This window comes from Lagenorhynchus albirostris, chromosome 16, assembly GCF_949774975.1.
Source record: "Lagenorhynchus albirostris chromosome 16, mLagAlb1.1, whole genome shotgun sequence".
Classification (NCBI taxonomy): domain Eukaryota; kingdom Metazoa; phylum Chordata; class Mammalia; order Artiodactyla; family Delphinidae; genus Lagenorhynchus; species Lagenorhynchus albirostris.
In genome coordinates, this window is record NC_083110.1 from 66,613,485 (window position 1) to 66,630,051 (window position 16,567).

A 16,567-nucleotide genomic window follows, 5' to 3' on the forward strand; every position below is an offset into this window, starting at 1 on the left:
AAAGAAGGCTTACAAGTCAACAACAAAAAGACAAACAGCCCAATTTAAAAATAGACAAAGGACTGCAATAGACATTTCTTCACAGAAGAAATACAAATGGCCAAAAAGCACATGAAAAGTTGCTAAGCATCATTAGTCATTAGGGAAATGCAAATCAAAATCAAAATGAGATGTCATTTCACACCCATTAGAATGGCTATTATTTTTTTTTTAAAGAAAAAAACAGCAAATGTTGGTAAGGATGTAAAGAAATTGGAATCCTCTACATTGCTGGTTGGAATGTAAAATGATAGAGCTACTGTGGAGAACAGTTTGGTGGTTCTTCAAAAAATTAAACATAAAATTACCATGTGACCCAGCATTTCCACTACTATTTACCCCAAAGAACTGAAAATAGGTATTCAAACAAAACTTGTATACAAATGTTCACAGCACTATTCACCACAGCCAAAATGTGGAAATAACCCAAATATCTACCAACTGATGACTAGATCAGCAAAATGTGGTCTTTCCATACAATGGAACATTCTTCAGCCATTAGAAGGAATGAAGTACTGATACATGCTAAACCTTAGACATGGATAAACCTTAAAAATATTATGCTGAGGGCTTCCCTGGTGGCGCAGTGGTTGAGAGTCCTCCTGCCGATGCAGGGGACGCGGGTTCATGCCCCTGTCCAGGAGGATCCCACATGCCGCGGAGCGGCTGGGCCCGTGAGCCATGGCCGCTGAGCCTGCGCGTCCGGAGCCTGTGCTCCGCAACGGGAGAGGCCACAACAGTGAGAGACCCGCGTACAGCAAAAAAAAAAAAAAAGAAAGAAAAAAATTATGCTGAGTGAAAGAAGTTAGACACAAAGGGTCGCATATTACATAATTCCATTTATACGAAATATTCAGAATGGGTAAATACATGGAAACAGAAAGTAAGTTAGTGGTTGCCCGGGGTGAGGGGGAGGAGAGAGTGGGAGTTACAGTTTAATGGGTGCGTGGTTTCAGCTTTTGGGGCCCCGAAATGTTCTGGAAATAACTAGAGATGGCGGTTGCACAACACTGTGAATGTAATACTGTGACTGTGTTAAATGCTGCTAAGTTGTACATTTTAAAACTGGTTGATTCTATGTTATATGAATTTTACCTCCATTTTTTAAAATGTGGGGAGGCAGGGAGGAAGCATCTGAAATTCTGTGTATATCCTATTTGGATACCTGGTCAGCAGTAGCAAACAAAGTGAGTAAGCTATTTCAGTGGACAAATACGTCTTTCAGTGTTTTCTGCAAATAAAGTCCCTTGCCAGTGTAGGCAAGGTAGTGAAGCGGCCAGGCTCATCCCATCTGTGGGCAATAGGACAGGAGTTCACCGAAAAGGAGTGCTCAAGAATTGGCAGACCGTGGTCCGGATTACACCAGATGTGTTTTCGTTTATCCCATACCAGACCCTTACTAATAGAGCCAGAAGTTAAAATTGAGGTTTCATAAAAATCCAGTGTTCCAGGTTTTCTAGGGAGTAAAGAATCTGACCATCTGGTGACCTTGGGCTCACACTACTACATGGTAAGAATCAGCCGGGGTGGACAGCAGGTACCACCTTTAGACGGGTCATGGGTTCTTTCTCTCTCTCCTCCCTTTGTGTTACCTGCCAGGCAATTCACCCTCCCTCTTCCCCCTTCCCACACTGCCAGATTTCACCTTTAGACCCTCTTTTGAAGACGTTGTTTGCAAAGTCTCCCATTATGTCTCCAACTGAAATATAAAGCTGCCATGTGTAAGAAGAGGGCAAAAGTCCTCAGTGCAACAATCTGTTCTTGTATCCAAGCAGGGAGGTGCAGGTAAGAATATTTCACTTGGGGAGGGACGAAGGCAAAGGGCAGAACCCCAGATTCTAAGGTAGCACCAGACTGGTGGCAGTACCCCAGGCTGAGGACAGGGGTTGGCAGGAGGCAGAGATGGCTGAGCACAAAGCAGGTTCCCTCTCCCTTTGGCATTGCTACCTGTCCTGTGAATTTTGCAGCTTCCCCTGGGGCAGCCGCACTTCTCAGCCTGGGGTGGGTGGCCGGCCTTGGAATGGTGTCCCGCATGGCTGGCTCTCTAATATGCTTTGCCTCCTGGACTGCCTTACCACACAATTTTGGCTAAGGCTGGATTCCAAGAATCCCAGCTCTCAGAATCCTGGCAGGTGGTCATAGTAGCACCTGTTGTTAGGTAAACTAGCACCTTTGGGATCTGGCTTTTTTTTTAATCTTCTTTTTCTTTACCTAAACACAATGTGGAAGAAACCAAAGAATTGAGACAGTCATCCCAGTCTCTGGAAGTTCAATTTTGCTCCATAAAATGGAAAGGGACTACTCCAAACTCAGGAATAACCAATCAAGGGGTAGAAAATGATGAAAAGTGACTCAGGGTTTCTTGTGACTGTTACGGTTCCCACACAAAATTTCTAGGCTTTAAAGCCTTTGTTAAAGTGGAATGAACTGTTTCCCTTAGTGGCAAAAGTTCCAGCTAATGGCAGCTGTCCCAAAGCTCTGAGGGTGGCTATGACTTTTTATTGGACTTGCTTTGCTCTCTTGATTTTGAGTAGGAACATTTAGTTTCATCTCTGAGATATAGGGCGTTGCAGTAAACTTTAAAGAATACAAAATCTGAAATGCCTTTGCTGTGACCTGTAAGGGGCCAGATGAACTCAGTCTCCTTGAACCTTGTGGCTAGACTCTATAAGGAAAAAATGGGTTGTGATTTTGTAGATTTTAACAGGGAAGCAGCAGTGGCAAATGATGAGTGACCTTGGACAAGTCACTACTTCTGGGAGTTTCTATTTTCTTTGTCTGTAAAATGCGATTTCAATTAGATAATCCATGCAAACAACCCAGCTCAGTGCCTGGCATAGAGTTGGTGCTCATTTGTTTGATGCTGTTATTGTCCTAGTCAAGTCTGAAAGTTGTGAGGCAAGAGCTGAGAGAGATGGCTTCAGTGAGAATGAGTTCCTAGGACCCACTCAAATGTTAATGCCTCCTGTTAGAGTAGTTTGAAGCTGGAAACTACAAGAAAAGCTGAGTTGTGGGGGAAGACTGTTGCTTTTGGTTCGCTGAGATCACTTCCTGGCCTGAATCTTCAATGCTCACCTGCTACCATGTGTCAGGCCCATTCTCCTGCATCCTTCCTGCAGACCTGGCTAAAGTTGCCTCCAATAAAAATGGTTCCTCCAGGCTCCCTGGAGGAGAGGACTTTGGACCTGGCAAGTTGTGGTTCTGTTGATTTCTGAGACCCTCCTGATGACTCAGAAAAGAAAGCAATGAGCAAGGCATATCTGGCCAGCAGGAAATGTCTTTCACAGGAGAATGCTTAATTTCTTTCTTTCTTTTTTTTTTTTTTTTTGCGGTATGCGGGCCTCTCACTGTTGTGGCCTCTCCCGTTGCGGAGCACAGGCTCCGGACGCACAGGCTTAGCGGTCATGGCTCACGGGCCCAGCCGCTCCGTGGCATGTGGGATCTTCCCGGACCGGGGCACGAACCCGTGTCCCCTGCATCGGCAGGTGGACTCTCAACCACTGCGCCACCAGGGAAGCCCGAGAATGCTTAATTTCTAAGATGGGTGATGTCACCTCTCCTGAGGTTCCCTCTTCTGTCTGGTTTATACTAGGGAGAGGCAGTTGCAAGAGTCCTTTGTGACCCTCGTTCTGCTTGGGCAGGGGGAGCTCTCTGGAGCCCCCTCCTCTGACTACCAGCTTATTTTGGGTCCAGAGGGCTTCTTCTAGGCTTTGTCAGTCAAAAAATTAAAGGGTAGTCCTTTCTCAAAATTGTCTGGAAAATGATTAACCTGTTTCCTTTGATCCTTTCTGCCTTGTGGGAGGACAGTCAAGCAGCAAGGGTAGAGAATGCATTCTACTATTCTTGACAATGTTAAGGTAAACAGTGGGAGAAATTCAGCTGCTAAAGTGGTCCAATCCTGGCTATTTGGAGGGCTAGAAGCTGTGTGTGTGTGTGTGTGTGTGTGTGTGTGTGTGTGTGTGTGTGTGTGTGTGTGTGTGTGTGTTCTTTCTGTAAACACAGAGCTATTGAGTAAAAATGTACGACCATTTCCTCTAACTTTTTCGTTCCTTCTTTTTTTTTAGGCCTGAATTTCCTGCTGCTATTCACAAAGATGCTTTTTATCTTTAACTTCTTGTTTTCCCCACTTCCGACTCCGGCACTGATCTGCGTCCTGACCTTTGGAGCCGCCATATTCCTGTGGCTGATTAACAGACCCCGGCCCATGTTGCCTGTTGTTGATCTGAACAAGCAATCGGTGGGACTCGAGGTAACTTACCCAGCACCTTTTCAGCTTGTCAAACTTGATCAAGCACAAACGAATTCAAGACCTGAGGATCACTGGTGAAGGAGACTTGGGTGGGGCGGGGGGTAGTATGGGAAAGTAAGCCTTTTTGGTTAGCAAAACAACCCAAAATCTGTAAGTTAAACTTTCTAGTCATCGCATATTTTCCTTCGTAATAAAAATGAAATCACAGCTTTTACTGGTTTTATGATGCCAGTAATCTAGATCTGGGGTTGGCAAACTACAGCCTGCAGGCAAAATCCACCCTTTTCTGTGTGAGTAGCAAGCTAAGAATGTTTTTTATATTTTTCAAGGGATATGTAAAAAAAAAAAAGAGTGATAGATCATACGTGTTCCACGAAGCCTAAAGCATTTACAAAGTCCTTTACAGAAAAAGTTTGCTGACCCACGATCTAGATGAGGGAGTCAGTACTTTGGGGACAGGAGAACATTTTCATCAAGACACCCAGTGTCTGAGAATAGTAAAGAAGTTATTGAGTTAAATACCAGCTTTGAGGTAATGTTCCCTCTTAAAACGACAGACATGGAGCTGGGCTTTCCCCCTCAATTCCCTGACTTTTCAGCAAATCACACCGCCTCCTATATCTCTGAGCTAAGGGAAAGCTCCAAGAATTTTCTCTCACGATTTTTCATCTTCAACCCTTTTCAGAGAAAAAAAGCATTCCTGTTCCTTTGTAAAGCTAACCCCTTCTGATCTTTTTACAAACTCTGTTCTTCTACTCGGGAATCTTACGCCAAGTTGCCTCCACTCTCCGCCTGCCTCCCTTTTATTTGGAAGATTTTTAGCAGCATCTTCCTGTCCTGCTGGTCCTGCTGCTTCAGGCCACCATCTCTTTTCAATCCTCCCTTTTCCCCAGAGTCTTTAAGAGCAGTCCATTTGTTGATTCCCTCTTCTGAACTTCAACTCCCTGAGATCTGACCTTTATCACTACCATCTCCCCAGACTTCTCTGCATCGCTCATAATCTAACTCCTTAATTCAGTGATTCTTCAGCCTCTTGCTTTCAATTGACTTGACACTTCTTCTTTCCTGAAACTTCTACTTTTGCCTTTCATCGTATCCTTCAATGAGATTTCTTCCTAAGAAAGAAAGATTTCTTTCTTTGTCACTTAAGTTCTTTCCTCTCCTCATCTTACCGTGTCGGTCTCACCATCTCTTGATTCCTCTAAAGCAGGGGTTGGCAAACATGTTCTGTGAAGGCCAGACAGTGAAGAGTTTAGGCTTTGCAGATCACGTGGGTTGTGTCGCAACGACTCCACTCTGCCGTTATAGCGTGAAAGCACAGAAAATATGTAAATGAATGCGCATGACTGTGCTCCAATAAAATTTTATTTTAACAGTGACAAGCTATGTTTGGCCCCAGATTATAGTCTGCCAGTCCCTGCTTTCAATCCTCACTTCTTTTGAGAAAACCCCTCCTCTTCTATGACATGAATATGTACCTAAAAGTCTATGACGCCCAAATCTGACTTTCTACTTCTGACCTCGCCTGTGAGTTCCAGTCCATCTCAGTGACACTCAGGTACCTCAGGCTCCACACATCTTTGTACTGCATATCTTCTCCTTTACACACACACACGCACACGCACACGCACATGCACACGCACACGCACACACACGCATGCACCCTTTCTCGCTTCCCTTCCTGCTCTATCTCAGTTAAATGCATCTCTTCTTACCCAATTGCCTAAAGTTGAGTTGAATCATCTTTCGTTCTTCCTTCTTCCTCAGTCCATCTATGTAAGTAGACAACAAGACCCCATCTTTCTTTTCTAGAAAAAGAACTTCATTTCTTTTTTTTTTTAATTTATTTTTTTTAATGGTTTTTTTGGGCTGTGTTGGGTCTTCGTTGGTGTGCGCAGGCTTTCTCTAGTTGCAGCAAGCGGGGGCTACTCTTTGTTGTGGTGCACGGGCTTCTCATTGCAGTGGCATCTCGTTGCGGAGCACAGGCTCTAGGTGCGTGGGCTCAGTAGCTGTGGCATGCGGGCTCTAGGGCACAGGGTCAGTAGTTGTGGCGCATGGGCTTAGTTGCTACGTGGCATGTGGGATCTTCCCGGATCAGGGCTCGAACTCGTGGGCCCTGCATTGGCAGGCAGATTCTTAACCACTGCATCACCAGGGAAGTCCCAAAAGAACTTTATTTCTGATGTCTTGACTTAATGTGACATCTGATGGAAATCTCCTGGTGCTCCAGGTTAAGTCAGATCTCTTGTTATAGCCTCATGGATTACCTTGTACTTTTAGAGCCCTTATCTTGGTAGTAATGTACAGCTTTGAATGCTTATTTAATTGATGCCTATGCTTCTCTAAACTAACTTTCATGAAGGTTGAACCATGCCTATAGCTCTTACTGCAGCTCCAGGATCTAAATCAGGGCCTGACCCTGTAGTTCCGCTGACATTTCTGGACAAATCCCTAGCTACTCCCTCTTTCTCAAATACCCTGTTCTCGAGCTGGCCACCAGAATCTTCAGCGTGCTTTCTTGCCTCTGTACCTTCTTTTTTTAATTTTAGTTGAAGTATAGTTGATTTATAATACTGTGTTAGTTTCAGGTGTACAGCATAGTGTTTTTTGTTTGTTTGTTTGTTTTGCGGTACACGGGCCTCTCACTGTTGTGGCCTCTCCCGTTGCGGAGCACAGGCTCCAGATGCGCAGGCTCAGCGGCCATGGCTCATGGGCCCAGCCGCTCCGTGGCACGTGGGGTCCTCTCGGACCAGGGCACGAACCCGCGTCCCCTGCATCGGCAGGTGGACTCTCAACCACTGCGCCACCAGGGAAGCCACGCATAGTGTTTTTTGTTTTTTGGGTTTTTTTTGCAGATGATGTTCCATTATAGGTTATTATAAGACACTGTATAACTCCCTGTGCTATACAGTAAATCCTTGTTGCTTCCTCTGTGCCTTTGTTCAGGCTATTCCTTCACTTTGAATTATCCTCCTTTCCCTCTGCTCTACGAAACCACATCATTTTGGTAAATGCTTACTTATCTTCAAAGTCTCTATTGAAATATTATTTCTTCTCTGTAGCCTTTCTACTTGATACAGAATTGTTCACTTCATTCATTTCCCAAAACAATTATTATAGCATGTACATCACAATATTATATTTGCATGTTTTTCCCTTCTCACCCTATCCCAGCTCCAAAAACTCTCATTTATGGGGTGCTCATGGGCAGTAATTTTGTCTTAACTCACTTTGCATCTACAGTAGTTGCCCAGTGACTGGAACACAGTATGCATTTGATAGATGTTTAAACTTCACATGATTTTTTTAAAACGATATAACTATAATATTATCTCTTTTGTGTGTGTGTGTGTGTGTGTGTGTGTGTGTGCGTGCACGTGCGTGTATGCCTAGGGAGGTGGGGGGAGATTGCCAAAAACATAACTGTGACAACCTCTGGATTTCTCTGATATGAAGACACCACAATTTTGAGATTTAAAAAATTGATTGACTGAGTACTAAAAGGGTCATCGCTGTGACCTCAACAGTCAGTGTTTATGTTCTTTTCAGTTCAATCCATAAGGGTTTGGAAAGGGTGGGGAAAGACTCAGTCTTAACCTAAACTTGGTCTTTTGTCTTAGGGAGGAGCACGGAGAGGTCCTTGCCAGGACAATGACCTAATACGTTACTACTTCTCAGATGCCAAGACGATGTATGAAGTTTTCCAAAGAGGAGTTGCTGTGTCTGGTAAGCCTGGATGTCTCACCTTGCCTGTAAGACCAAGGTGGGGTCCTGTTCCATACCTCTCCTTCCCAGTCTCACTTCTAAAACTCTAGCTGTTTAAATGTGGTGGTCCAAGAAGAATCACAAATACAGCGTGGAGGGGACGTGAGCACAGAATCAGGATGGGTGCTGTAAACTGTGTAGTAGGACAGACTTGGGTTTGAAACCCAGTTCTTCTATTTCCAGCTGTGCGACTTTACATAAACCACTTTGCCTCTCTGAACCTATTTCTCACTTAACACAAGGAGAACTTCCTGGCCAAGTTGTTGTTAAAGAGTTAACAGTAGGAAAGTATTTTGATTAATTCACTAGTACATTATATTTGTTTAGGAACATGCTTTTCATAAATGCAATTCCCTGCATTATAGAATCTGAGCCAGAATTATTAGTATGCAGACCTCCTGACTTCTTACCTCGCCCTTGCCCCCAGTGCCATACTGCTGGCCCATGCTGCTGCCCATAGTATCACAGAAGGTAATTATCTTTTGGACTTTCTTAGAAACATCACCACGTGACCTTTGGTAGGGTCATTTGGAAAATATCAAGGCTCAGTAATTCTGTCTTGTATCATTGAACATGATGCTAGGTACACTGGTTTCCTTTCAAAATCAACTGGCTTATAACTCTCCCTATAACTTTTTTCTTTTGGGTGATATTCAGTCCAGGCGGAGGTTTACCTCTGTGACTTCTTCTCATCCCTTCCCTTCTGCCTTTTAATTATGACTATGACAATATTTAATAGTCGAGTGCTAACCAGCCTATCGTATTGCACGGATATCATCTACTTTATCTTCCCCTACAGGGGTTAGTTGCTATCACCCCATTTTTATTTATTTTTATTTTTTAAATATTTATTTGTTTGTTTGTTTTGGCTGCGTCTCATCTTAGTTGCGACATTGTTGTTTGTTTGGTTTCTTTTGGCTGCGTTGGGTCTTTGCTGCTGCGCGCGGGCTTTCTCTAGTTGCGGCGAGTGGGGGCTACTCTTTGTTGTGGTGCACGGGCTTCTCATTGTAGTGGCTTCTCTTGTTGCGGAGCACAGGCTGTAGGAGCCTGTGCTGTAGGCGTGCAGGCTTCAGTAGTTGTGGCACATGGGCTCAGTAGTTGTGGCGCACGGACTAAGTAGTTGTGGCGCACGGGCGTAGTTGCTCCGTGGCATGTGGGATCTTCCTGGACCAGGGATGGAATCCGTGTCCCCTGCATTGGCAGGTGGATTCACAACCACTGTGCCACCAGAGAAGCCCTCCACTGTGTTTTACTGAATTAGAATTCAGTAATTAGCCATTAGAATTAGCCACCAGGGAAGTCCCTCACCCCCATTTTTTAAAGCAAGGAAACAGAGACTCTGAGATTCAGGAACATTTCAAAGGAGACAGAGCTAGAAAATGTTGACACTGATACTGAAATTTAAATCTGTCTATCTGGCTAGATTATTCTATTTTACGTCAGCTCTTAAGTGTTTTATAAAAGTTGTTGCACCTCCAGACAATGAAAGGTTTTTGTAAAGAAAACTTATATCTGAAGTCTCTAAAGGGGACTGTACTTACTATTTCTGGCTCCAAATTAGTACTGATTTAGACTTCCAGGCAAATAACAAACACAAACCAATGCAACCATTAGTTTTATTTATTTGACAACTTAAGATAGTATATAGCTAATACAATAGACTTTCCTTTGGGATTTTCCATTTTTTGAAGTTTTCTTCACTGAGCATGTGTTGTTATTGTAACTAGAAACAAGTCATTGAGCGTGTAATATGTGGCACATAACACTGCTTCATTTAGAAATTTTATTTCAATACTCAATTTAAACTAAACAGATAAAGTTAAAATGGCTTCTCATGTAAGTAGGCTTGAAAAATCCATCCTGGCTATTTCCATAGAAAAATGACATGTCTGTTTACAACTGGGATTGAATACATCAGCCCTAACCTCTATCTTTAAGCCCTACCCAGTAGATGATCCATGTTGAGAATCACCTGCAGATAATGTTTAAAATATAGATCCTCTGGCTCCACCTTGTTGTTTCTTTAAATTTAATTTTATTCATTTATTTTTGGCTGTGTTGGGTCTTCGTTGCTGAGCGTGGGCTTTCTCTAGTTGGGGCGAGCAGGGGCTACTCTTCATTGCAGTACACAGACTTCTCATTACGGTGGCTTCTCTTGTTGTGGAGCATGGGCTCTAGGCATGCAGGCTTCAGTAGTTGTGGCACGCAGGCTCAGTAGTTGTGGCTCACGGGCTTAGTTGCTCCGCGGCATGTGAGATCTTCCTGGACCAGGGATCGGACCCATGTCCCCGGCATTGGCAGGCGGATTCACAACCACTGTGCCACCAGAGAAGCCCTCCACTGTGTTTTACTGAATTAGAATTCCAGATAGTTTGACCTAAGAATATGAGTTTTTAACAAAGCTTTCCAGGGATTCTGCATGCCGGAGTTTCAACTCTATCCAGCTTTGGGACCCAGTTTTGCTGAGAAGTTGTTAATGGGTGGATTCTTTTTAGATGGCCACGTCTTAGAACAGAAGATCTAAGTTGCTTAAGTTAATCAAAGGCTAGGCTGTTGCCTGGTCAGGATTCTGGCTAATCAGACTGAAGCTGATTAGGGCACAGAGTTGAATGAAACCCCAGTTGGTTCCCCTTTGGGCCAGTTATTTGACTTGTTCCTTGGTCATGGGCCTCTGCTAGTATTTTCATCAACAGGGAAGTGATAAGGAGATGCAGTATAGTTTTTCCCACCTTCATCAGCTCTGCCACTTACTGAGTGAGCTTGAAGCTGTCTAGCCCTTCATGATTCTTGGTACCATGGGGATAACAGTAGTTATTGGGAAGACCCAATGAGTTAAAATGCCTAGCACAGAGTAAGCTAGGTACCATAAATGGTGCTTATCACTGGTGATTAATGTCAGTACAGACAATCCCATTGGTAGAGCACCAATGGCACACACTCTAGGCTGGAGCGGTGGCTGTGAACTCTAAAGCAGGACTTGCCTGTGGCTTCAGGGAAAGTCTTAGTCTGAGACTTGACTTCTTGAGCGTTCATGCAACTGTTTCAGCAGAAAGAAAAAGAACTAACGTTTCCTGTGGACAGTCTCCACATTCATTTTTTTTTAAATATCTCTTTAATCAGAGTGGCTATCTCTTTCCTGCTTTCTTTCCTTTTTCCTCTGTCACTTAGTCTGGAAGTTCACTTATTTACCTCTGAATTCCTAGTAACCTTCTCTTTGAATACTTCCTTTGGGCTAGACCTGAATTCCTCTTGGCAATTTGGCTAAATCCTCTATGTAAAATTTCCTTCTCTTCTGCTTTTCTATTTATTACTCAGTCTCAGGCTTCCCTGGTGGCGCAGTGGTTGAGAGTCCACCTGCCGATGCAGGGCACACGGGTTCGTGCCCCGGTCCAGGAAGATCCCACATGCCGCAGAGCGGCTGGGCCTGTGAGCCATGGCCGCTGAGACTGCGTGTCCGGAGCCTGTGCTCCGCAACAGGAGAGGCCACAACAGTGAGAGGCCTGCGTACCGCAAAATAATAATAATAAAAAAAAAAAAAACTCAGTCTCATTCTGGCTTAGATGTGGGGTCTTCTCGGCCGGTTAGAGTTGTTCCTTAGCCTAACAAATATCATGACTTTCGTGGCTTCTGTGGCTGCAATGACTATTTACTCTAGTAAGTGGATGTTCCCAGACTTATTGTAATTTTAAATAAGGCTGAGTAGTTTCAATGTTCAGAAGTGTAATTCTTCTATTGTCAAATGTAGGACAATAAATGTAAGTTGTAAAAATCTTGATGGCCAGTGTGTGTGTACATGTGTGCGTGTACATGTGTGCTCCTGTATGTACTCGTATGTGTATGTGTTCTTGCAGTTCTTTATGAGTCTCAGTATCTCAGAAGACACGCTCATACAAACGGGCAAAGTATATTACCAGATAAAACTTAACAAATGAGGGAAAAGGCCCCACTTTAATAGCTGTTAAAGAAACCTAGACTAAAGCAATAACTTTCTAAAAAAATTTTTATTTTATTCATTTATTTATTTATTTTTGGCTGCTTCGGGTCTTAGTTGTGGCCCACGGGCTCTTTTCGTTGTGGCACGTGGGCGTCTCTCTAGTTGTGAGGGTTTTCTCTTCTCTGGTTGTGGTGCATGGGCTCCAGGGCGCGTGGGCTCTCTAGTTGTGGCACATGGGCTTAGTTGCCCCACAGCATGTGGGATCTTAGTTCTCTGACCAGGGATCGAACCCACATCCGCTGCATTGCAGGACAGATTCTTTACCACTGCACCTCCAGGGAAGTCCCTAAAGCAATAACTTTTAAAACCTATTTAACCAGAAGACATATTAAAAAGAGACTATTTAGTGTCTATGACTTGATATACTGCTGGTTGGAGAAAAGCAAATTGTCACAAGCAATTGAAGCAAATTGATTCACCAAGCAATGTGGGGCCAGGTATTAAAAACCTGAGCCGTGTGACCAACCATCCTCACTCCCAGCCGCTGCCACCCTTCCCAACACAGTTATTTCATTTAAAATACTCTATTCTAAGAAAATTTTCTAACTTTGAAATGATCAGTTGGAAAATATGCATCATACCATTACCATTACCAAGATTGAGGTGTCAATCTTGGAAACAATCTCAATGCCCATAATGAGATAAATTCAGCTATACAGTAGAACCCTTCATAACTTGGCCATAATAAGGCCATTGAAATCTCTAAAGAGAAGAAATAATAACAGGGGAATATTTATATCAAACAGGGGAAGGAAGCAGGATACCAAAATATACATGTGGAATGAGTATAACCCTGTAGAACTATCAAAGGAGGTATGAAAGAAAATATCATCCTTAACAATGGTGTTTATGTGATGAGATTATTGATGACTTGTATTTTGATTTTTTTCTAAATTTTTATGAACATATATTTCTTTCATTGTAGGGAAGCTCAATCCGAGATTATCCGATATAGTCTATTAGTGTTTACTTGTGAGCTTTTGTTTGTTCACCTCATGTGGGCTAGTCCATACTCATGGCTTTCCCCAAATGCCTGTTAGTTACCATGGAGGTCACACATTCCAACATGGAACCACCCTTGTTTTGTAGCATTTCCCAAGTGTTTCAAATGTAGTTTACAAGGCTCCCTCTGCCTTTGAGAACTGAGTACTTATTGCGTTTGAATTTCCTTGGCACATAAGAGAAGCTCGCATCTTTACTGGATTTGTCCTTTGTGTCTTGTCTCTTCCTAACCTCCTTTAACTTTCTCTGGTCCAAAGAATTTGCAACTGGAGCTGATTTTCATTTAATGTTATGTTTTTAGACAATGGGCCTTGCTTGGGATATAGAAAACGAAACCAGCCCTACAGATGGCTGTCCTACAAACAGGTAAGTCAGGCCCATGATTTTGGATAAATTCTTTTGCTTATGTGGTTATCTTGGGCTAATATGATCTCTTTTGGGTCTTGACTGCTTTTTTTTCTCTCTCTTTACCTCTCTCACTTGTAGGTGTCTGATCGAGCAGAGTACCTGGGCTCCTGTCTCCTGCAGAAAGGATATAAGCAATCACAAGAACACTTTGTTGGCATCTTTGCTCAGAATAGGCCAGAGGTAACCATGCTGAAATTAACTCAAGGAAATGAGTCAGGGCTAAGTCTAAAGACTTTAAACCCGACCCCAAATCCAGCACTCTGACACTTGCTGATGACTTATCAAAACTGTTTAAAGACCTCAGATTCTTTAAATATTGTTCCACTTAAAAGTTACAGTGCAGGACTTCTTTAATCCTGGTTGAATGTCTAGTGCTATTTGCTAGGTGACTGGACTTCTCTTACATGTCTCCCATTATGTGTCATTTTAAGTCAGTCTGTTGTATGAAGAAAATAAGGAAGCTATGAAGGACTGGCAAGTAAGAGCTTGAGGATGATGTGGAAAGGGATGAGTTTGTACTAGAATTGGAATTTGCACATTGTACGTGAACTAGCAACCAAGGCATCCATTGCTACTGAGACCAGCTGTAGCCATCTTTCCACAGTGAGTTGAAAACAGACTTTAGACATTAAGATGATTGGAATTAAGCTTATCTTCAAGTTCAAGTTAAGTCATTAGACCCAATATCCTCAGAGAAAGCCTTTTTATGTTTCAGAAGAGTTGGATGACATGTGCTCACCTAAGCCAGTTGCTTAACTAAAAATCCAAGAGGGCCCTGGCTGCACTTTTAGGTGCATCTACATACTTCATCTTCATTACACCCAGCCTCAGTAAGAAGAGATATCCTTGACTCTAGTTCAGGAACTTAACACCAAACCTAGTATCTTAATCTACTAGGGCTTCCATAACAATATACCACAGACTGGTGACTTAAACAACAGAAATTAATTTTCTCACAGTCCTGGAGCTTGGAAGTTCAAGATCAAGGTGTCAGCAGGTTTGTTTTCTCCTGAGGCCTCTCTTCTTGGCTTATAGATGGCTGCCTTCTTGCTGTGTCCTCCCATGACCATTTCTCTGCCATCCCCTGTGTTTCTTTCTCTTCTTATAAGGACAACAGTTATATTGGATCAGGGCACCATCCTTATGACCTCATTTAACCTTAGTTACCTCCTTAAAGGAGCTATCTACAAAAACAATTGCAACGGGGTTAGGGCTTCAACATAAATTTTAGGGGGAACACAATTCAGTTCATAATGCCTACACTGACATTCAAGGTTCGCCATTAGCAGATTCCAGCCCACCTTTCCAATTCATTTCCTGTCACTTTTTATGCTTTCTGATGTATACTTAGTGATGTCATGCGGTCCTATCTTTGTTCATTCACTTCCTTCTTCCTTGAATACCTTCTCTGCTTCCATCTCCATGACCAAATCCTACCTGTCCTTCAAAGCCCTGCCCAATTTCCATCACTTTTCCCAAAGCAGTCCCAGATAGCCTACCCCACCCCTGAGTGACTCAAGACTCCCTAATGCTTTCCATAACACTTATGGCTAGAACTTATTACACTCTCCCTTTGTTTTATAGTTGTCTCTGTACCTATCTTATCTTCTTTATTTAATTATATTTTATAGCATCAGCAGTGGCAGTCCCTAGGGCATCACAAAAAAGGTGATTTTTTTTTTTTAACACAGAGCCACCAAATAAGCATTTGTTGACTAAATGACTGAATTAGCACATTTCCTTTTCAAAGCATAAGCTATTCCTTATTTGAACTTCTCTCCATACAGTGGGTCATCTCTGAGTTTGCTTGTTACACGTACTCCATGGTAGCTGTCCCCCTGTATGACACCTTGGGAGAAGACGCCGTCATATACATTGTCAACAAGGGTAAAACTTTGCTATTACATTTTTTTTAACATCTTTATTGGAGTGTAATTGCTTTACAATGGTGTGTTAGTTTCTGCTATATAACAAAGTGAATCAGCTATATGTATACATATATCCCCATATCTCCTCCCTCTTGTGTCTGCCTCCCACCCTCCCTATCCCACCCCTCTAGGTGGTCACAAAGCACCGAGCTGACCTCCCTGTGCTATGCAGCTGCTTCCCACTAGCTAGCTATTTTACATTTGGTAGTGTATATATGTCAGTGCTACTCTCTCACTTCGTCCCAGCTTATCCTTCCCCCTCCCCATGTCCTCAAGTCCATTCTCTACATCTGCGTCTTTATTCCTGTCGCTATTACATTTTAACTTGATTCTTTCTTGATGCTGAGTAATTCCTCATTATCTGTTTTTGTTAGCAGACTTAGAATGCTGTGGCCAGAAAAATGCTCAAGTCTCTCTTGTCCTGTAGTACCTATAATATAATTTAGAGGGAAGTTACAAAAAGCCCATGAGGCAGGTATATAATCAGATAGAAGTTTCAATGAAATGCTTCAAGGTAGTGTAGTATGACAATATAGTTTAGCAAAGTATGTTTAGTATGACATGTTTAGTATGTTTAGCAAAGGTAGTTTAGTATGACAATATAGTTTAGCAGTTTTGCTGGCAACCCTGGATGAAAGGCCACAGATAGTGAATAACTTTTTAATTGACTGTATCACTGTGAAACTACTAGTTTAATTTCCTATTCTTATAAATCAAAGTCAGTATAGCTCACCGGCATGTACCAATGTCCATGCTGAGTCTGTGGACCAAATTACCACTGTTAGAGAAACAAGTTCAAGTTCAATGGGCAAATAAGACATATACTAGATGTTACTTTCTGTCCCAGAACTAGTAGATTGAGTAGATCCATTTGAACTATAGACATAATCAGAAGGTTTCTGTTTGTGTAAACAAGTATCAAAGCAAATGCTAACATTAAAAATCATAAATGCTTGTCTGCTAAAATCCCCCTTGCCTCCTCCTTTACCTTCTAATCCCTCCTCCCCTCTCCCCCAGGTAAAACACATCGGCAGGACCACATCTACATGATTCACACACGTTGTCTGTGTTCTTAAGCAGAAGGAATTTGGGGGCTCCTCTAGAAACTATAAACTGTTAAGTGCATGCAAGGAAATTAAGTGCTTCTGTTTCAATTAAGCTTATTTATTATCAGTGGAATGT

General features: G+C 42.7%; 1 protein-coding gene across 1 annotated transcript in view; it reads left to right on the forward strand.

Annotated features, from left to right (window-relative positions):
* The window catches only part of ACSL5 (acyl-CoA synthetase long chain family member 5), a 42,774-nt gene that overhangs the window by 12,156 nt on the left and 14,051 nt on the right, over positions 1–16,567 (forward strand). Inside the window, exons 2-6 of the mRNA XM_060125495.1 lie at positions 4,104–4,288; positions 7,909–8,014; positions 13,351–13,415; positions 13,536–13,637; positions 15,245–15,344. Of these exons, the coding sequence (XP_059981478.1) occupies positions 4,133–4,288; positions 7,909–8,014; positions 13,351–13,415; positions 13,536–13,637; positions 15,245–15,344 (529 nt within the window). The 5' untranslated portion in view covers positions 4,104–4,132. The remainder of the gene's footprint in view (positions 1–4,103; positions 4,289–7,908; positions 8,015–13,350; positions 13,416–13,535; positions 13,638–15,244; positions 15,345–16,567) is intronic.